Source organism: Cibotium barometz, chromosome 8, assembly GCF_041138505.1.
Source record: "Cibotium barometz isolate CiBa-2024 chromosome 8, ASM4113850v1, whole genome shotgun sequence".
NCBI classification, from domain to species: Eukaryota; Viridiplantae; Streptophyta; class Polypodiopsida; order Cyatheales; family Cibotiaceae; genus Cibotium; species Cibotium barometz.
In genome coordinates this window covers 59981733-60004866 of record NC_141053.1, presented here as the reverse complement: position 1 = coordinate 60004866, position 23134 = coordinate 59981733, and the positions used below count along the sequence as shown (strand labels likewise).

General features: G+C 45.1%; 1 protein-coding gene across 3 annotated transcripts in view; it reads left to right on the top strand.

Moving 5' to 3' along the window:
* The window catches only part of LOC147636501 (sodium/calcium exchanger NCL2-like), a 100194-nt gene that overhangs the window by 41990 nt on the left and 35070 nt on the right, over positions 1-23134 (top strand). For all 3 annotated transcript variants that reach the window (XM_086801971.1, XM_086801974.1, XM_086801973.1), the window contains exons 2-3: positions 15472-15669; positions 15794-15975. In XM_086801971.1, the coding sequence (XP_086658097.1) occupies positions 15472-15669; positions 15794-15975 (380 nt within the window). The remainder of the gene's footprint in view (positions 1-15471; positions 15670-15793; positions 15976-23134) is intronic.

Genomic DNA, 23134 nt, shown 5'->3' with positions numbered 1-23134 from the left:
TTTGCCTTCGCCTATCCGCCAGCTTTGCGTGAACCTGCAGCAGCACGGCGCCCGTCGCACGTCTAACGCCTTGTGGCCACCAAGGCTACACGCTCACCGCACCGTTTCTGCCGGCTCGTGTCAAGTAGTAAAAGCCTTCGCTTCACCCACTTGATGGACGCCCGCCGACTACCTGTAGGTGCAGTTGATGCGCTGGCTGCTGTTGTTGATGCGCTGGCTTCTGCTGCGCTAACTGGGTGGCTGCGCCTCTTCACACACAGGCTGCTGAATGGGAAAGTTGCTGCCTGCCTGTGTCAAAGATTCGAAGGGCACCTGCCCTAAAACAGAAGCTGCAAGGTCGCCCTTCTCAACACCTACAGGCTCCGAATGAACCAGGCAAACCTCACTCTGGCTCTGATACCAGTTGATGGGGAGAAACCTGTCAATTAGGGTTTAGAGTTCATTCATGGGAGATATACACAGAGAAGCAAGGGAGAGAGAGAGAGTGAGAGTTGTGGGGATAAGTCAACTCATGAAAAGCATGAGTGTGTGACTCCCCTATCACACATGTATATTGCACTAGTACACATAGTGCACTTAGTACATTAAAAGTACTAAGTGTACTATGTACTATAACTTATGGGCTTGTACACACTATAAGGGTGGGCATAACGCCTTTACCCCAACATGTAGTGCTGATTGGAGGATTGTTTTGGGACGTACAGGAAGAGGAGAAGCAAGCGGAAGGCGGGCCTTGTTGCTGGACAGCCACTTGCAGGTTTAGCTCTTCATTTTATCCCACCCACCCTCCCTTTTTAGTTACACCCCTGCAATGGCACATTTACTTGAGATGGCTGAGAAGCACGTGAAGATCCCGACACTCCCCACGTTCCCAGTGGACCGTCAGTTGGATGGGAAGAACTACGGCATATAGAAGGTAATGATGGAATCTGTTTTGGAGTCTTATGACCTTGCTGATTTCATTGTTGTTGGGGTTCCACGACCGGAGTTAGAGGAAGGGGAGTTACCCTCTATTCGGAAGGAACGGGAGGCACAAGTACAGTTATGGGATCATGTCAATGCCAGAGTCCGTTCTTTCATCTTCCTCAATTGCACACCACTAGGTAGGGAAAGAGATATCATCAGAGGATATGGCCATAACGTTGCTATCACATTTGCCTCTCAATACTCAGCCTTTTACTCTTCGTTGATTACGAGTGGCAAGCTCAGCACCATCACATGGGAGGAGCTTGTGTCCATGGTCTTGGACCAGGAAGAGCGATTCACGAACCCTCCACAAGGCGGAGATTCTGAGGCCTTAATTGGCCAATGGTCGAAAGGCCGTAATAACAACAACAAGGGCAAAGGGAAGGCTTCATCGGAGAAGTCTTTTGAGAAGAAGCTCGACTCAGACCGAGAGAAACTGAAGGCCGAGAGGACCTGTAATGATTGTGGCGAGAAAGGCCACTATTGGAGGAAGTGTCCAAAGCGGACTGGGAAGAGTGCTGATTCTTCAGCTAGCTGCAAAGACTCTAGCCTTTGTGCACTTAGAGATGATGGACACGGATGCTTCATCTTCTTCGAGCAAGGAGGCAGTTGGCTTCACCGCGCAAAGGATACTACTCAGGAATGGATTCTCGATAGTGGTGCTTCCAGGCACATGACTCCTTCTCGTGACTTCTTTCTGGATCTGAAACGGCAGTCAGGTCGCATTTTTTTTGGCGACAATTCCATAATATCAATACATAGCGAGGGCCGGATGGAGATCATTCCTGATGGTAGAGGGAGGAAGCATTCCTCTCGTGTTCTTTATGTCCCAACACTTGGTTTTCATCTATTGTCAGTGCATGAGGTATGCAAGACTGGCTTCCGGGGGGAGTTTAAGGAGCATTCTGTTGCTCTACGGGACTGTGAGACTGGCTAGTTTGGTTGGGAAGGTGGCGTGGAGAATGGTATATACAAACTCTCCGCACTCTCCTCTTTGACAGGTTCTCAGGTTGGTGACTTGTGGCTCTTTCGGTTTGGCCACTTAAATGTGGATGTGCTGCGGCCGAGCTTTCTAGGACCAGATGGTGGTTGGCTTGCCAAATGTTGGCAGCAGGCAAGGACACTGCAGTTCTTGCATTCATGGTAAGCAGCACAAGGAATCTTTTCCGAAGCAGGCTTCCAGGCGGGCTTCGAAACCATTGGAGTTGGTACACATTGACTTGTGTGGACCTATGTTGACAACATCCCTGGGAGGTTCTTTGTATTTTATTCTGCTTGTTGATGATTGTTACAGATTCACATGGGTTTATTTCCTTTCACAGAAGGACCAAGCTTTTACTTGGTTCAAGGAGTGGCATGTAATGGTGGAGAAAGAGTCTAGCTTGCAAGTGAAGACTCTTCGGGCTGACAGAGGAGGTGAATTTTCCTCTAATGCTTTCATGAGATTTTGTGCGGAACATGGCATCAAAAGGGAGCCGGCCAATACAGGTTCGCCGTCAGAGAATGGAGTAGTTGAACGAAAGAACATGACTGTGGTGGAGATGGTGAGAACGATGTTGGAGCATCGTGATCTTCCTCGTCCACTTTGGGGAGAGCCTGTGGCTACGGCTGTCCATATCCTCAACCGGTCTACGACGACTTAAGTACTAAACATGACTCCCTTTGAGGCATATTTTGGCAGGAGACCTGATGTCTCCCATTTTCGTGTGTTTGGGAGCGATGCATATGTTCACATTCCGAAGAAGCAGAGGGGGAAGCTCAACTCAAAGTCCCAAAAGCTTATCTTTGTGGGTTATAACTCTCTTTCCAAGGGAATACAGGTTGTATGATCCAGAGAGGAACGAGGTTGTTATCAGCAAGGATGTGGTCTTTGATGAGCATGTTCCAGTTTCCACTGTTGATGAGCCGCCACTTCTTGGAGACCCAGAGGATTTTGATGATGATTCCCAGTCGATTGTTCCAGGGCTGGACATCCTGAGTCAGTTCAGGAGGTTGAGCCCGCAGTTGGAGATGAGCCCCCACTGCAGCAGGAGGCTTCGCGTTCTGTTCGAGTACCCAGGTGGTTAGTGGACACCCTTCGGGAGTCAGGTGTCACGGAGCTTCCCTCTGAATGGACCATAGAGGACGGACCTCGAAGATCGCACAGAGTCCATGATAAGAGACATTTAGCAGAGCTTTTACATGTAAACTATGCTTTGATGTCTCGTATCATGCGAGACAAAGAGCCCAATTCCGTCAAGGAAGCCCTTGCACAGGATACTTGGAGGAAAACCATATAGGTGGAATTGGATGCCATTGAGAAGAACAACACTCGGGAGTTGGTACCAAGGCCGTCGAAACGGTCTGTCATCATTGGTGTCAAGTGGGTCTTTAAGACAAAGTATACATCAGATGGGTCGGTGGACAAACACAAAGCCAGACTTGTGGCTAAGGGTTATGCTCAGTGGCCTGGCATCGACTATGAGGATACCTCTGCACCGATAGCAAGGATGACCACGATTCGGACCGTTCTTGTCCTTGCTTCTTCTCAGTGGCGGCCCGTATATCAGATGGATGTCAAATCTACGTTCCTTAATGGTGACCTGCGGGAGGAGGTGTATGTTGAGGAGCCTCCAGGCTCTAAGGTTCCAGGATCAAAGGGGATGGTTTACAGGTTATGGAAGGACTTATATGGTCTTAAACAGGCTCCCAAGGCTTAGAATCAGAAGATTGATTCCTTCTTTCTTCGGACTGGATTTCAGAGAGCAGTTGTTTGCAGATCCCAACCTATATCTCTTTCGATGCAGCATGGTCACGTTAATCATCCTTTATGTGGATGACCTTATTCTCATCGGCGGTCATATGGAGCACATTGCAGTGATGACGAAGGCTGTCTTGTCAAAGGAGTTTGAGATAGGCTTACTCCACTTCTTCTTGGGATTGGAGATCTGGCTGACCCAAAGGGGGTTCTTTGTCTCTCAGTAGCGGTATGTTCATGAGTTGCTTGAGGCCTTTGGATGGAGAACTGCAAGCCTATCACGTCGCCGATGGACCCGAACACGAAGCTGATAGTGAATGATCCTTGTGAGCCAGTTGATGCCTCTCTGTACCAGAAGCTGGTTGGTTCATTGATCTGGTTGGCTGAACACCAAATTGGACTTGCGCTTTTTTGTGGGGCTGTTGAGCTCATTCATGCAGACACCGTTGAAGTCTCATTGGGATGCAGGATTGCGGATCTTGCGGTATCTGCAAGGTACGAAGGATCTTGGACTCTTTTACACAGGAGGGGGATTGATGGATGGAGTTAAGACTCCAAGGATGGAGTGACTTAGATTGGGGAGGAGATCCAGACACAAGGAGATCCACATCAGGCTACAGTTTTTCCCTCGGCTCAGGAGCGGTTTCATGGAGCAGCAAGAGGCAGCCAACTATTGCCTTGTCATTGACAGAGGCAGAGTACCAGGCTGCTCGTGGTGCTGCTTGCGAGGTTGTGTGGCTGCGGAGGTTGCTTGGCGAGATTGGGTTTCCACAGAAGGAGCCCACAGTCATCCACCAGTGCTATAACCAGAGCTGTATCGCTATTGCTCGGAACCCAGTCTTCTATGCCTTGACCAAGTACATAGAGATTCAATATCACTTTGTTTGTGAGAAGATCTGGGCTGGTGACATCTTGCTTCTTTATTGTTCGACAGAGGACAATGCGGCGGACCTCTTCACGAAGTCTCTACCTCAAGCTATGCTCCGACGGCACTCCAGCTCATTGGGGTTGGTTCCACATCCAAGAGCTAAGAGGGGGTGTTAGCAGTCATCTCCTGTCTGTATATTTACACCAGGGCCTCTGTTGTGGGTGTGCCCGCCTGTTAAAACCCTAAGATCTCTCTAGATAATTGTTATGCATAAACATGCATAAATTAGGCATAAACTCAACCACCCGACCACCCGCGAGCCCAAGGGATGCACACATGAATTATAATGAAATACATCATACCTTTACCCTGATGTCCCATACAATCAAGAGGTATAACTCCAATTCAGTAGCATGTAGCTATAGTGTGAAATGGTAGGTGAGTAGATATAATCCTCTTCACAAGAGAACATAACATCATAACCTAGTCTCAAGATAACATAGCCTTAGCCTCAAGATAACATAGTCTTAGCCTCCCTTGAGTGTGCCCCATGCCCCTATTATATAGGAGGACCCTCAAGTGACTCTTGACTCTCCATTTTCCATGTGTGACCCTTAGATGCTTGACCCTAACCTTAACCCTTAGATGCCTGACCCTAACCTTAACCCTTAAGGTTAGTCCTAACCCATGCTTCACTAGAGCTTGTTCCCATGCTCCCATGCTCACAAGCCTAATGTGGGTTAGCCTCCTAGTATATGCACACATAATGTGTATATAACATAGTTCCCCTCTCTCAAAACATTGCACTCTTACAATGAAAAGAAGGAGAACTGTGCTGAACAATCTCAACCGACTCCCAAGTCGAAACCTCTATTTCCCTATCTTTTCACCTAATTTTAACCTCAGGGATTAGTCAACTAGAAAGTTTCCTTTCCCTGAATTCAAGTACCTTATCAGGTTCATGTGGAACATAGGATAATTCTTCGACTTCAACGACTTCTTGAGGAGTAACTGTGTTATCCTCACCTCCCAGTTTCCCTTTCAATCTATTGATATAAAAGACTAGATGAACTCTAACATGTGGAGGTAGTTTAAGTTCATACGTAACCGTGCCAATCCGATGTATAAATCGAAATGGACCACAATATCTAGGAGATAAATTCGAGCATTTTTCCATTGACAAAATCTGAGAATCTTTAGGAACTTTTAAATAAACCAACGCTCCTGGTTCAAAATACCAAGTTGAGCATCCTCTATTAGCATAGAACTGTGCCCTATCCTGAGCACTCCTGATAGAATCTCGAGCTTCAGTCAGCATTTCCTGCATATCATGTAAGAAATCCCTCGATGTATGAAGCTCGATGTCCTTAAGACCGACATCAATAGGTGCCCTGGGTTGATACCCATACATAAGCATGAACGGACTAAAACCAATAGCCGTATGTTTAAAATTGTTATAGGCAAATTTCATCATTGGAAGATATTTTTTCCAATTTGATACTTTTCGAGAGAGACATGTACGAAGCATATCCTCTACAATCTGATTCATACGCTGTGTTTGCCCATTAGACTGCGGATGATCAAAGGAATTCATACTCAAAGTAATTTCCTCGTTGTAAACCATTCGGAATAAAGTAAGAAAACATGGCATTATTTTCCCACATCTGCTCATGGAATTATCGGCGTCCTGAGTTACCCATATCAATATAGAGAGTCATCAACGTCTCGATGAGTCACATATGTTCATCCGTAAATCATCAAGTTGACTGTATAAATCACCTAAAGTACAAAACTAGAGAAAGAAATGCCAACAAAGGAAAAATCCAAATTTCCTTAATCCGAACACAACAAGATAAACTCGTTGAACTCTAAAGAAAGAGATTCCAACAAGTGAAAATGCCGACGAGATTACACATCAATACATGCAGGTTATAGATAAAAGAAGTTTATCTAGAGAATGCCTACACTAACTTCTAGTGAATTCAGAAAATGAGATTGTCTTTGAATGTTGAGGTCAACTTTAGGAGGATTTATTGTTGCTTTGTGGATTTCCGCAAAGCTTTTGACACAGTACTGAGAGCCAGACTGATGCGCAGACTACAGGAGATGAGAGTGCCCACAGAGCTGATTTGGGGAATCATGGCTTTATACAGGACAATTGTGGGGTAGGTACGTACTACTCAGGGTATATCTGAGATGGTTCACTTCACTATTGGGGTGAAACAGGGCTGCCCCCTTTCTCCCACCTTATTTGGGATGTATGTGGATGAGGTTTCGGACTATGTAGAGCGGGAGGGTGACAAAGCAGCACAACTAGCAGGGACATGGATTCCGCTGTTATTGTATGCTGATGATATTGTGCCGATCTCAGATTCTCCAGAGGGGATGCAGCGTCATTTGGATGCATTGCACACATTTGCACAGGACAGTGGATTGTCTGTTAACCTTGGTAAAACCAAGGTGATGGTGTTTAACACCACAGCACAGTGGGTTAGGAGGTCAGTACCCACCTTTACATATGGTCAGGAGGAGACAATGGAGTATACAGATGCATATACTTACCTTGGTGTGGTTTTTAGTGGCCCACTATTTTCCTTGAGAGGAGAGCAGCGGAGACCAGATTGACTAGAGCTTATGCAGTATTGGGGAGACGAGAGAAAATGTGTTCGCAGGTTCAGTTTCAGGAACCTCGAATAAAGCTCTGGCTCTTTGACACTTTGGTCACTTCAGCCATGCTGTATGGAGTGGAGATATGGGGACCCTCAGTGGATCACCACAGCTGAGCTGGTAGCACTGATGGATGAAGACGTATGGAGAGGCCCTTGGTTTCTATGATTTCCCGGATGATTAGGGCTAAGGCATCCGTACCACATGATATTATCCGTGCAGAGATGGCTGCCCCCCCATTGGTAGTAGAGGCACTCACTCGATCAGTCTCCTTTATACATAGCACTTGGACTCTCCCTAGAGACAGATATGCTCGCTTAGCTCGGGAGTCTTCAAGACAGTTGGCATCACAGGGAGACGGATCATGTTGGTATGCACAGATGACAGCTTGGTTCCGTGGATGCACCCTCCCTCTCTCTCACACGGGCAGAGATTACCAGACTTATCAAGCAGGACTCAGCTGGACACTAGGAGGACATGGATACGGCCGACACACGAGCTTGGTACGAAGATGGCTTTCTATAGAGATCATCTTCTCCAGCTCACGGATGATGGGTTTGTGATTAGACCCAGCTACATGGATACTCATCTTTCTCATGGGGTACGGTGTGCTATTGGTCAGATGCACACATCCTCACACCAGCTAGAGATTGAGACTGGCAGATTCAGAGGAGTACTAGATGAGGCCAGGATTTGTCAGTTGTGCCAGATGGAGCCAGAGACAGAGTTACATTACATATGTCACTGTCCAATATATTATGAGATACGAGGCCGTTTTCACTGCCTGTTTAGAGAGGGTTTTGGACCACTTTCTAGAGTCATGAGATACCAGGATCAGAGATGCCTCGGATTATACTTGCTGGAGCTGCGTAGACATAGAGAGGGTCTCTTGAGAGGGAGGGGATCGGAGAGGGAGAGACACCTACAGAGGCAGATTACAGACTTCTTTCGACCAGAGATTGAGCAGTCAGGCCAGCAGGCATTGCAGCTAGCCCCAAAGTATAGTCACACCAGAGGTACACTGATTGATCGGGCTATAGAGCTGGGGCGGTCCAGGTGCCCCAAGATGAGAGGCCCATCTCGACACCGGCGGAGACTACAACAGAGGATCAGGACCATACTAGCACGGCATGGGAGACGTCCAGTCAGAGTACTCACCATGGAGGACATTGAGGATATCCGCCATCGACCGATGAGAGACATCTTTGGATAGTGATGTGTATGATGCTTACCTTTGTTGGCTGGAGTTTTCCTCCCAGATGTTATCCATTAGGAGCTCCTAGTATCGTACTTTTCTTCATAGTTGTTTCAGTTTCAGTTAGTTGTTTAGTTGTTTTTAGCTTTTCTTACACAGACATTGTATCAGATCCACCAATTGTTGTAACCTTTTTGGTCTCATAGGTCATTTTGGCCTTCTGAAGACGTTAATATATCATTTCATTTCATCTCTCTCTCTCTCTCTCTCTCTCTCTCTCTCTCTCTCTCGTTAGCAGTCATCTCCCGTCTATATAGTGAGGGGCTTTGTTGTGGATGGTCCCGCCTAGGAGCTTTTTCTATTTTCTCCCATTTTTTCCATTTTTCTATTTTTCTGGTCGTGGAGGCAGTTTTGTGCTGGCCGACTACTTTTGTCCTGGCCGACTTGATGTCTTGTGCTGGCCGACTGTACATATGCTGGCCGACTACTTTTTCTCTGTCGTAGACATCATCTGCACCCTGTCGACTGTTTTAGTCCTGGCCGACCAGCATTGGAGGTTGGTATAAATACCACCCTTGCCCCTGACACCTGTTTTGTATTGGATCCTTGTGTATATAGCATAGTTTATATAGCTTCTCTCTCTCTACACTTTTGCGTTTTGTTTTCTATAGCACTTGTCTCATTTTTCGTTGTGCATTCCAACATGGTATTAGAGCCCCAGATGGCTTGAAGCTTGGAGACAGTGGGAGCTTGAGGGTTTGCTGATTTTTGGTGCTAATTGGAGATTTCTTGGGCTGTTCGGGACTTGGCGATCGGGTAGAAGGCGGCAATCACCATTGGACAGCCACTTGGCATAGTGTTTGCAGCCTCTTCTTCATTTTTTTCCCACCCACCCTCCCTCCCTTCAGAAGACCTTGTGAACCCTTGAGATGGCAGATTTGCTGGAGATGGCTGAGAAGCACGTGAAGATCCCCACTCTCCTCACATTCCCTATGAATCGACATTTGGACGGGACCAACTATGGCATCTGGAAGGGAATGATGGAGTCTGTCTTGAAGTCTTATGACTTGGCTGATTTCATTGTGGTTGGTGTTCTATAGCCAGAGTTGGAGGACGGGGAGCTTTTACCCTCTACTAGGAAAGAATGGGAGGCTCAGGCACAGTTATGGGATCGTGTCAATGCTCGTGTGTGTTCTTTCATCTTCCTTAATTGCACACCATAGGTGATTAATCATATCAAATGTATGACGTTGGCCAGAGGAATTTGGCAGCATTTGACTTCTCTATATAACAGGGTATCCCCCATGAAGCGGTTTTCCTTGGAAGTGCAGATGCGGGTGATGAATCCCGCAAAGTCCTCGACGATGCATGAGCACATCAAGAAGTTGCAGGCTCTTCAGCAAGAGGTTCTTCAGGTTGGGAAGGAGATATGTTCAGAGGACATGGCCATCACTTTGCTGTCTCATCTGACCTCTCAATATTCAGCTTTCTACTCCTCTTTGATCACCAGTGGGAGGCTCGACACCATCACATGGGAGGAGCTTGTGCCTATGGTCTTGGATGAGGAAGAGCGTTTTACTAACCCTTCACATGGCGGAGGTTCTGAAGCCTTGATTGGCCAGCGGTCGAAAGGCCATACAAGCAACAATAAGGGCAAAGGGAAGTCTTCATCAGAGAAGTCTTTTGAGAAGAAACCCGATTCAGAGCGTGATGCTTTGAAGGCCGAGCGGACCTGTAACAATTGTGGCGAGAAAGGCCACTATTGGAGGAAATGTCCTAAGCGAAGTATTGAGAAGAGTGCTGATTCTTCAGCTTTCTACTGCAACTGCCAAGACTCCAGCTTTTGTGCACTTGGAGATTATGGACACAGATGCTTCATCTTCTTGAGCAAGGAGGCAGTTGGTTTCACCACCAAGGATACTGGGGAGTGGATTCTCAATAGTGCTGCTTCTTCCAGGTACATGACTCCTTCCTGAGAGTTATTACAGGATCTTCAATAGCAGTCAGGTCGCATTTTCGTTGGCGACAATTCCTCTATCCCGATACACAGTGAGGGCAAGCTGGAGATTATTTCTGATGGTAAAGGGGAGAACCATTCCTCTCGTGTTGTTTATGTCCCAGCATGTGGTTTTCATCTTTTGTCAGTGCATGAGGTTTGCAAGTCTGGCATCTGGGTGGAGTTTGATGAGCATTTTATTGCTCTACGGGACATAGCAACATGCCAAGTTGTTTGGGAAGGCGGAGTGGAGAATAGGATCTACAAACTCTCAGCACTCTCTTCTTTGACGGGCACTCAGATGATCGATGATTTGTGGCATTTCCGTTTTGGCCACTTGCGTTGCGTGGGCTTTCCGAGACCAGATGGTGGATAGCTTGCCAAATGTTGGCAACAGGCAAGGACACTAAAGTTCTTGCATTCGTGTGGTAAGTAGCACATGGAATCTTTTTCAAAGATGGCTATGAGGCGGGCTTGGAAACCTTTGGAGTAGGTACACATTGACTTGTGTGGACCTATGCAGACCCCATCCTTGGGAGGTTCTTTGTACTCTATGGTGCTTGTTGATGATTGTAGCAAATTTACATGGATTTATTTTCTTTCCCAAAAGCACCAAGCTTTTGCTCGGTTCAAGGAGTGGCATGTTATGGTGGAGGAATCTGGATTGCACGTGAAGACTCTTCGGGCTAACAAAGGAGGAGAATTCTCTTCTAATGCTTTTGTGCGAATTTGTGCGGAACATGGCATCAAGCGGGAGCTGGCTAATACAGGTTCGTCTTCAGAGAATGGAGTAGTTGAGTGTAAGAACCAGACTGTGGTGGAGATAGCGAGGACGATGCTAGAGCATCGTGATCTTCCTCCTCCACTTTGGGGAGAGGCTGTGGCTACGGCTATCCATATTCTCAACCAATCTCCGACAACTTCAGTACCAAAGATGACTTCATTTGAGGCTTATCTTGGCAAGAAACCACACGTCTCCCATTTCCGTGTGTGTGGGAGTGATGCCTATGTTCACATTCCAAAGAAGCAGAGGGGGAAGCTTGACTCGAAGTTCCAGAAGCTTGTGTTTGTGGGGTATAACTCTTTCCAAAGGCTACATGTTATATGACCCAGAGTGGAACGAGGTTGTTGTGAGCAGAGATGTTATCTTTGATGAGCATGTTTCACCTTCCGCTGTTGATGAGCCGCCACTTCTTGGAGAACCAAATGAGTATAAGGATGATTCCTAGTCTATTGTTCCAACTAGACAGCCTCAGTCAATTGTAGAGGTTGAGCCCAAGGCTGGAGATGAGCCCCGGCACTTGGGCTGGAGATGAGCCCTGGTAGTAGCAGGAGGCTCGGCGTTTTGTTCGAGTACCAAAGTGGTTGTTAGACATCATTCAGGAGTCAAGTGTTATGGAGCTTCTCTCCGAGTGGACCATAGAGGATGGACCTCAAAGATCGCACATAGAGTTCGTGACAAAAGTGAATCAGAGGAGCTGTTGGAGGTGAACTATGCTTTGATCTCTCGTATCATTCGGGACAAAGAGCCCACTTCCGTTAAGTAAGCTCTTTCTCAGGAGACTTGGAGGAAAGCCATGCAAGTGGAACTAGATGCCAGTCTACTCGAATAGCGATAGTTGTGCTTTTTTAGACCTCAAGATCTCTCAATCATCTTCAGGCTTCATAGTAGATATTTATGACAAACGCTTACAACCTGAATATGCTAACTTAAAAGATGATTCGGATGCCATGCTTTTCTTTAAATGTTTGTGATACAGCTAAGTATGGTGTTATCTGCTCTCAACTTTTTAGATTCTCTCATCTTTGCTCTACTAAATTTGCCTTTATCTCTTAATCATACGATCTTATTTTGTTGCTTATCAAAAAAGGTTATAGTTTCAATAAGATTTTGAAAAAGGTTCTTTCTTTCATGAATCGTAGTAAGTTTATCTTTGGTATTTCAGCTTTTGGAATGTTTAAAATGATAAGGAGTAAGTTTTATAGAAGTGGGGAGCTGAAAAGCCCACTTAATTCATAATTCAGTGCTCTTTTTTTGTAAAAGTGGCTTGTTCTAGCTTAGAGTAGGGTTTGTTGTTATAACTTAGACTAGGCCTTGTTTAGTCTTTTTGTAATTCTTTCTCGCTCTAGCTTAATATAGACTTAGTTTGGTTCTTTCCTATGTTTTGTGATTCTATGTTCTTATATACCTAAGAGCAGACTTTGAGTGCTAGTCTCTATCATGGCTGAGTATGCCCATCACCTCCAGAGAGTGATAGAAACTCAGTTTGCTGATTTTATAAAGCATGTGACGTGAGTAGGGATGTCATAGCTTAGTGTCCACGTTATGCATGATAGAGTTTATGAACCTACACTTCATGTTCGGACAAACATTGGAGTTAATGGTTGCACTTTTGAGTCGAAGTCTTTTTTAAAGTTTAGCTTATTGTTTGGTTCTGGCTCTTAAGTGCTTTAGGTCTAGAGTTTACAGTTCTCTATTTTGCTATTTTGTGTTGTTGTTTAGTATCTCAGCTTAAAAGGTTTAAGTTCTTATTAAGAAGAAGTGTGTGTATGCTTTTGTGTGTGTGTTTTTTATTTTTTAAAGTTTCTTTCATTCATGTAATTGTTCTGTTTTGTTTTGTTTTCTTGTTTCTTGTTTTCTTGTTTTTTTGTTTTTTTGTTTGTTTTGTTTTGTTTGTTTGTTTTTTTGTTAATGTCTTAATTAAAAGTCTTTGTTTGATATTATCTTTTGATTTCCTCTCCTTCATAGCTAGGTAAATCTCTCAATTCGTAAGTTTAGATTTTTCTGACCTTATGAAGGTATATAAAGAATAAAACTTGGGAGTTGGTTCCGAGGCTGTCAAAACGGTCAGTCATTGGTGTCAAGTGGGTCTTTAAGACCAAGTATACGTCAGATAGGTCGGTGGACAAGCACAAGGCCAAACTTGTGGCTAAGGGCTATGCTCAGCGGCCTGGCATCGACTATGAGGATACCTTTGCACTGATAGCGAGGATGACCACGATTCGGACCGTTCTTGCCCTTACCTCTTCTCAGCAGTGGCCCGTATATTAGATGGATGTAAAATCTTAACGGTGACTTGTAGGAGGAGGTGTATGTTGAGCAACCTCCAGACTTTGAGGTTCCGGGATCAAAGGGGATGGTTTACAGGTTACGGAAGGCCTTGTATGGTCTTAAGCAGGCTCCCAGGGCTTAGAATCAGAAGATTGATTCCTTCTTTATAGGGACGGGATTTCAGAGATCAGTTGTAGATTCCAACTTTTATCTCTATTGGAAATGCGGTTTGGTTACGTTGATTATCCTTTATGTGGATGATCTCATTCTCATGGCGGTCATGTGGAGCACATAGCAGTGACGAAGGTTGCCTTGTCAAAGAAGTTTGAGATGATCGACTTAGGCTTACTTCATTTCTTCTTGGGATTGGAGATTTGGCAGAGCCAGAGGGGGTTCTTTGTTTCTCAGCAACGGTATGTTTATGAGTTGTTGGAGACCTTTGGGATGGAGAACTGTAAGTCTATTACTTCACTGATGGGCCCGAACACCAAACTTACATAGTGAATGATCCTTGTGAGCACATTGATGCCTCTCTGTATCGGAAGCTTGTCGGTTCATTGATTTGGTTGCTGAACACCATATTGGACTTGAGCTTTCTCGTGGGGCTGTTGAGCTCATTCATGCAGACGCCTTTGAAGACTCATTCGGACGCAAGATTGCGGACCTTGTGGTATCCGCAAGGTATGAAGGATCTTGGACTCTTCTATGACACTAGACGGGGAACAATGGAACCAGTCAGACTTCAAGGTTGGAGTGGCTCAGATTGGGGAGGAGATCCAGACACGAGGAGATCTACACTAGGCTACGGATTTACCCTTGGCTCAGGAGCTATTTCATCAAGCACCAAGAGGCAGCCAAGCATTGCCTTGTCTTCTCGAGCTCATGGGAGGTGTTTCTCTTATAGGAGAGAAGAAAACGAAGCCTTGAAGAAGTAGCTCAGCAAAGTTGAGGCCAAGGTGGCCACTCGTGAGGGCAAGCTTGATCCAGTTCAAGAAGTTCAGTAGCAGATCCAAGAAGCCAAGGAGGAGGTCGTTTTGACGCCACCAAAGGTATGCAACAACATGTGAAATTAGATGTTATTTCCACCATCAAGGAAGAAAAACTTCAAGTGTCGGTTGCCCGAGACATTTGGGTAGGGGGACTCCCACAAGGTTGGGACAAGCAAACCAAGATTGATGCAGATGACTACATCCCCGATACGGACATCTGGAAGAGAAGAATCAGCAGGGTTCTCCCCTCCATTGACATAGGCAATCCATATCTTATTACCCCGAAAAGTGGACAAGCCATCCTATGCTATGAAACCAAGAAGGACAAGATCAAGGTTTTGCGACAATCCAAGGCACTCCAGGGCACCAAGCTGTGGCTAGCAGACGAGCTTACACCTATGCAGCTCAAAAACGGAAGTGCAGAACTGGCTAAAGTTCGAGAAGCCGCAAAGCTGGAAAGTGGGCTGTCTACCGCGAAGGAAGAGCAATAATTGAAGACTTCTAGAAGCCTAAACCCCACTAACTGGCTCTCTCCTACGTACCACAAACATTTCATATTACACATGGTAGTTGACCCTTAGCTTTTTATTTTTATTTTCAATGTCCGCGCCTATGCACATTTGCGCCTAAGTGCACCCCGAAGTGGATTGTAATGATTTTGTGATGTCATGTCTTTTGGTCCCATATGCTTTCAAGGCATTCCGCGGACATTAATATGACTTTCTTTCTTTCTTTCTTTGTCTCTCTCTTCACCATTGTCATGGCTTGAACTTCCTCTCTCCTTGAATCCTCATGTCTCTTTTCCACACTGACATCATGGAATTCTTCCACTCCCCATAGCTTGCTCTCTGATTCTGCGAATACTGTGTTCGGAAGTCTTTCCATGCTACATGTGTTTTGGTTGGAATTGTAAAGGACCAATGTTATAGAAGTGCAAATAGTCACCAACACAGATTTATGTTAACAGTCTTTCTTGATCTCACGTGGCTTGCTGTTTGTAGTTTCTGGCTTAGGTGGTACCCAAGCTGAAGCTCAGGAACAGGTATTGGTCGGTATCGGATTGCTAGCTGGATCAACTGTAATGCTCTTAACAGTTCTGTGGGGAAGCTGCCTTTTGCTTGGCCGTTGTGACTTGGAGGTCGAAAATGACAAGCTCACTGCTGTAGACAAGAGACTCACTAGGCCTTTGGATCTAACGGGTATACGTATTATTTCACCCATGTCTGTTGGTGGGCTTGTTGCTTCTTTTCTATGTTATTGGTTTTTATTTGATTTAGAGCCAACTGATGCGTGCATTCTGATAATATTAGCTGCCTGTCACAGGAACTGGAGTTGAAAACGATGACTTAACCAAGCTGTCTGCCCGAATTATGATCGTGTCCATCATTCCCTTCATTGTAGCCCAGCTGCCGCGTATATTCAACTTTTCATCACCTGGGAACATTCCTGTACTTATAGCTTGTGTGCTGTCTTTTGGTGGACTCTTAGCGTACTGTCTCTACCAGGTTTTCCTTCCTGTTCCTTGAAACTTAAGCCAATCAAACACTGGCTTCAAACTTTTTTCCAATGTTGTGGCCCATAATAGAATAACTAAAAATCATACTTGTGATGCTGTTTTAACTTGACTGAAATAATCAAGCAGAGAAGTGATAAATGGATGAGCACAATCATGCTCAAGAAGACATTGTCACTGAGCTGTTTGAGCAGTTTAGAACCAGGTTGAGACAGCTGAAGAACACCAATGATTCCTTTTGGCTACTGCAGCAGACAAGGTCACACTAGGCCTAGGGATGGTGTAGTTGACACCGATCAAGATTCAGCTTAGGCGTGAAATGCCGAGGGTAGTTAATAAGGAATAATGTGGAGAAATCTCATTGCAAATATGTAATCTGGAAGCCATAGAACATCTCAAGTCTCGAGGCTGATCTGCACATGTAAGGGGGGGTTCTATGTCCTATCACTCCAATAGGCAGTAGATATGCTATTAACAACAGCTTCTCAACGGTGAGTCTTTGCATCCTCTACACCCAGGTAAGATAGGTGTCCAATATAGATCCTTCAAAGGTCAAGAGAATGGCTGTATCAACATGTGTGATCAATCTGGAACCTTGCAAAAGGTTAATGCCTTGAATGAGACCATTGCTTTGTGCCTCTGGAATGTTTTCAGATGCCATGAAAGTCTCCCACTACTTGCAACATGCATGTAGACCTCCCAACCGATGCATTTTAGAATTTAGAGCTGTGTGCTAGTCTGCTAGAGCCCAGAAACGCCCCCACAGAGGAAAGGGTGGTTTGCAGCTATGAATAATTAGTTGGAGTCTATCAATTGGTTGTCACTTGATATTTTTGGTAGCTGACACCCGAACCTCGGAGGATGAGCCAAGATCTATAGGAATCTCGTGGGCAAATGAAACATTGGCATGGGAGACCGGTGTACATTACCCATTGAAGAAATGGGTCACCCTGAAGGCTTGGGAGTGCAATGATCTATGGGAGATCCTCCGATGAGCCAATGTAGACTCTAATGGACGAGATGCAGTTCTCCTGGCCACCACACATGCGGCCGCCACTCCTTTCGAAGATCGGGGAAGCATACCGTCATGGGGAAGCCAGATACACCTACCAAAGGGTCGGATGCAGTGTCGAAACCATGGCACCTAAGCGCTGCGAATCGCGACGGGACTCTACATCACTCGACTTGTCGTTGAGTGTTAGCATCAGTATCACTTGAAGTAGCATCAACATCAGGAACATGACTACTATGCAGAAGCGTGCATTAATTATTTTTAATGCAAATCGATAAAGATTAACGCTAATCACATGCTCATGACAGAGAAGTAGAGAGGAGAAGAGAGGTACTCTTTACCTAACCTACTCCTATATATTACTGAATGAATGAGTAATTACAATGATCATCATAGATCCATTGTAGATCTAGACTATGAATGCTATGCTTATTGTCCTCCTCTATGCGTTAATCAAAAATGCTGATTTGGAGATAATTGTGGGAACCTCGCGAATTATCACCTCCTCGATGGCTATGATGATCTCAAGAACTTGCATGGAATCTGGAACTGTTTGTGGCTTTGCATGCTCCATCAATTGCACGTCTTGGTTGACCTCGACTTGTGGATCCGACACGGTTTCTAGTGCCCCTTTGGTATCCCTTTGTCCTTGGTCTTCTACTGCGGTACGCTTGTTCTCTTCCTTGGTCTTTACCACACTTGCTTCCATTGGAGTACTTTAACTCATCATGGCGAAAAACTCCTTTATTTCTTTCCAATACTTTTCTTCTCCTTGTCTTGCTTCTTCTTCACGTTGTTCCCTTCTTTGCCTTGCTTCTTCTTCACGTTGTTCCCTTTGGCGATCTCCGTCTTCAAATGCTTGTCGGTAAATCTTTGCGCTTTCTTGGGGTGCTTGTTCGAACCTTGCTCAATTACTGATTTAATGCAAAAACGCAAGCTCTAATTTTCTGATTTACATGCAAACCCTAGCATTGATGCAAGACTTTCTAATGGAAACAACCTAGACAAGCTCTGATACCAATGTAACATGACTACTATGCGGAAGCGTGCATTAATGATGATTAATGCAAATCAGTAAAGATTAACGCTAATCACATGCTCATGACATAGAGAAGTAGAGAGGAGAAGAAGAGAGACACTCTTTACCTAACCTACTCCTACTATATATTGCTCATTGAATGAGTAATTACAATGATTGTCATAGATATGAGTAGGAGGCCTCGGATGCACTGTTTGGTGCCCTACTTCAACCGGCCCGGTGGCTACATATGTGAGGTGTGGCTCGACTTCGAGGAGCTCTTTAGCACCTGTTGCCGAAGAAGAGGTTGCTCCTATTGCAAACATCAGAGAGCCCGAGTATGATGACGAGGGCAATGTCCTTAGCGAGGACAGTTTTGGGTTGGCCTCTGATGATGGGAGCACCTCTAGCAAGGGCATTCCTTCCCCTAGTGATTTCTTTGGGGAGGAGGACGAGTCTTGACTCTAGACATTTTTGTACTTAGTGTTGTGACTAGTCACTACACACTTTTTTTGTATTCCTATTGCAGACGTGGGCCACGGCTCTTATTTATTGCATGCGGCACGCATATGTTCAATGTTCACTGTGCTGTTGGGGTAAAGGCATAATGCCCACCCTTATAGTGTGTACAAGCCCATAAGTTATAGTACATAGTACACTTAGTACTTTTAATGTACTAAGTGCACTATGTGTACTAGTGCAATATACATGTGTGATAGGGGAGTCACACACTCATGCCTCATGAGTCGACTTATCCCCACAACTCTCTCTCTCTCTCTCTCCCTTGCTTCTCTGTGTATGTCTCCCACACATGAATTAACCTAACCCTAATTCTTCATACTCCCACACAACTGGTATCAGAGCCTTCAACTGGAGCCATGGTCATTCTGCTGGTCGTACCCTGTGCAAGTTGTACCCTGTGACTGCTACCAGCTGGCTGTCACCCTCATTAGTCTACAGCGCTCGTGTGTTGGGCGCAGCCTGTGTGTAAAGAGGAGAAGCGACCAGCTAGGCAGGCAGCGCAGCAGGTAGCCTACGCTGCCCAACAGGCAGCAACCAGCGCTGCCCAGCTTTTCAGGTCCAGCCAGGCGTCGATGTGCGCTTTTGCCGCACAGGTCGTAGCTGGGGACTTGCCGGACACCGTATGCGAGCCACGAATGGCTGCAAGCATACAACCAGGAAGGCAAGCTCAAAACAGAATGCAAAAGGTGTGTCACTCACCGCTTAACTGCCGCCTTGAAGGATTCCCGCGTCGCAGCCGTGAAGGAGGAGCCGCCGTCGCCGCTCTACCGCCTCTCCGCCGCCGCCGTGCCGCTACACAGTGCTCGATCGCTCTCTCACTCACTCTCTCTCTCTCTCTCACAAACGCAGGAGAAGGAAACCAAAGAGATAAGGCAAGAGCACTCTTGTATTCACAACACATGAGAATGAGGATTTTAGGGTTACATTTGACTCATATAGGTGACTTGGCCGTTCACACTTGGGCGCCCATACATGGCCGGCCGACCCTAACACTTATCCTACTGATATCCAAGGTGCGCCTCTCATCGGCGATCACCCAATCCCTTCATCCTTAACATATGGTGCCGACAAGCCTGGCCCATGACTCAGAATATTTAAATTAATGACGTAAAATATAGTATGTCGCAATGTCCGCCATGGGTTAACATGCCCCCCTTCCTGATGTAGATTCCGTCCTCGGAAGCTATGGTATCGTAAACTCGAGAGGGTTGTTGTGGTAGACCGTCTGCAAAACAGGGAAGTAGAGTGAAGGTATGCTGGAATTCAAAAGATATAAAGTGTATAAATTCAAGCGTGTGAGACCACAATGGATGATGCTATTAGAACTTAGTTTAAGGGTACATGAGTGAGCTAGTGTAGCAAATTAATAGGAGTTTAAAATTATTGAAAGGAATTCAAGAGTTAGCAAGGTGTCAAAGGTTAATCAAGGTTTATAACTGGCCTAAGTTAAGGAAAATAACCAAGCTTAATAAATAAACAGATGACCATACTATGTCTACTCTAAGAACAAGTAGTTACCACGAGCCTAGGGACACAAGAAACATCAGAGTTACAGGAGCCTTTTGCCTTTATTTATTTTTTTTTTGCACATGACAATTTTTATACACAATGGCGACCTTCCTAAGGCAAAACTAACATCGATCCTGGTACCATGTTTAACACAAGGCATTATCCAGGAATCTATTAGCTCACTTTAGGCAAGGCTACCCCCTACCAACCAAGGCATCGATCTGGAGTAGAATACTCCTCGCCTACCAAGTATCAATAAGGCGATAGGCCAACATTAAAGCACATCATAGACTTGTATTGCCATTTATTGTAGGCTTTTTTTTTTTTTTTTAAGTTTGTTTTGATCTTCGCTCCTGAACTAAAATGTGTTCTTACATCTTTTCGACAAGGGGTAAAATCTATGTCCTAGAGGTCAACACACACACAGCCAGGTGTTCAAACATTAAGATGGTTTGACCCTAGACCTAAGACAATCGTATTCCAAGGTTAACTAAAGACGTCATGCTCCCTAGGAATATTTCCAATAGAGTTAAGCTCATTAATGATTTACACTAGCATGCAAGCAACTTCAAAAACTAAGTAGTACATTGATAATTTCCATGTGGTCATGCATTATAGTTTATGCAATTGATTGAACAGTAAAAACGAAAGAGAGTGGGTATGGAAGAATTACACCTGTAATTGGAGATCTCCTTGATTTGACGAGACAGCTTGCAATTTGATGTAGATATATTTTGATGAACGTTGCGGCAGTCTCTGGACTTGGAAGCGAACCCACCTCAAACTTTTTAACCTGTACAATCAACTAACAAGCACTATACCTCGAGAGCCACATCAGTGTGAAAATTCAAGACTCGTTTAAAGAATCTAAACTAGAAAAAACTTGAAAACACTAACCTACCTACCAGTCACCACACTACTACTGAGGATACGGTAAGAGGATGTTGTAGAGTCCTGGCTCTAGCCCTAAGGCTAAGCCTCTATCCGCATCATCCAAATAAATAAAATCAACCTCAGTAGTGCCATGAGTTTCATCCGTCCATTCATCATTGTCAGATATTTCCTTTTCATTTTCCCATCCACATAGACTCATCAAGAATGTAACCATGCGCGGATAGTCATCTTGTGGAAAAGGAAAGCATTGGGCTATCGGGGATATGTCCTCTACGGAGTAGGGGTCAGTCATGGTTAATAGGCGAATTAGCCATTCTAATTCCTCAACATTTTTCTCTCTGGCTAATACATCTATATGATCCCATTCAGTTTCAATTACAGGATAGCACATGTGAAATATCTGAGAAAGGTACAGATGATACCTCTCATCAAAGGCGGGAGTGGATGAAGTGTATGATGATCGTGCATCTGCCATATCTGCAAACACAGATATAGCATCAGTAGGTTTGTGAGACAGGTCAATCTAGTTCTTGATTGTATACGGATATTTATCCTCTTTTTGTGCTCTTGCTCTTTTTACTATTTTTTGTTTTTCTTTTCTTTGTTTTGTTTTTTTTTGTTTTTTATAATGTATGAAGCTATATATATACATCCCCTTGAATTTGGCAATTACATGGTCAGGGGAGAAGGTTAAGGAGGAAGCATTAGAATGTCGAGCGTGAGTACATGCTCCCCCTTTCCTTGGGTAGATCATATTATTTGCAATGATGTTGCAGCCTCTTGGAACCAATTTGTCCAGCGGGTCATAGGTTGTGATGTGGGCAGATAGCTTTTTATGACCCTTGTGGCCACATCCAATTGCAAAGATGGTAGTGTACGCTCCCATTGACGAATGGAGGAAATGGTTTCCATCGATACTATTACAAGGGGAGATGTAGGCTCATCGGTTTTTTGTTGGGTGTTGACAAGAGTAGGTGTAGAGCATGTAGAAACTTCTATATGAGTGTGTGCCTGGCATGAGGAGCTAGAAGCTTCATGTGGCTCCCCCCTTCCTGAGCTAGGTGGTAATGATCGATATCGTTTGGGAATCCAAACTAACTCTGGAAGTGGTGCGGAGCACTCTGTTACCTTTCCCTTACCACGGTCTTGAATTGTCATTGGGGTGGCAACAATTGGTTTGCAAGGTTTTACAGGTGATGTAGAGGGATTCACCTTATGTTTAGGGACCCAAATCTGGTCATTCCCCTCGTAGTACCCTTGGGCTACTAATAATTTTTTAGGGATCCATCGCGATGTTACATTTCCCTTTCTCGGGTGGGTAGCTGCTTCCCTTTTACGAGGCTTCTTGGTGGCTGAACGAGATTGAGCAGGGGAAGTAGCTGTTAACGAAGCTTTGGGGACCCATTTGTATGTACTCTTTGGCATAGTAAGTGAAGCTTTAGGGACCACCTTGCCTGTTTCCACTCTTGGCATTGAAGCGTTAGAGGGGTGGCCAACAATCAAAGATGGTTTTGCCACTGGACTTTGTGATTTTTCGTTATCTAATATTTGAGTGGATGACTTAGGTGCGGGATTTTGAGCGGTCAGACCTAGTGTTGGTTCTTGCGTTGTGACTTGTCTGGTTGCCCAATCGATATTGCACTTGGTGGCCATCATCCATTTGCGCCCTAAGATTACAGTCCCTCCCATGGTACCAAGAGGCATAACCAAAAAGCTTTGAATTATGGTTCCCTTGTCATAGGCAACCGGAGTGTGCAGAATTCCTGATACAGGGGTTTTCTTCTTGTTGATTCCTTGAACTTGGATAGAACTCTTGGTTAAAGGTGGTTTTCCCAGTTGACACCACACGCCATATGATAGCAAATTATGTTGAGCTCCTGTATCCAATAATGCATTATACAGCACCTCCCCGTAAGGACTCTGTAACTCAATTGGGTATCTTAGAGGTGGGTCAGATTCCAGTGCATCCTCCTCTGCTTCCTCAAAAAATACTTGCGTAATTCCCAAGTTGGCTTCTCGTTGTCGCCTAGCACGCTGTTGACGTTCTTTGGCTTCGACTCTCGCTTGTATCTTTTTAAGCTCAGCTTGTTCTTTAGCTGCCTTCTTTTGATGGATTGCATGTAACTCCTCCTGGCTTAGGGGGTCATAGTATCTTTTGAATTTACTCCCATTAAGGAATCCAATGGTTTCAACTCC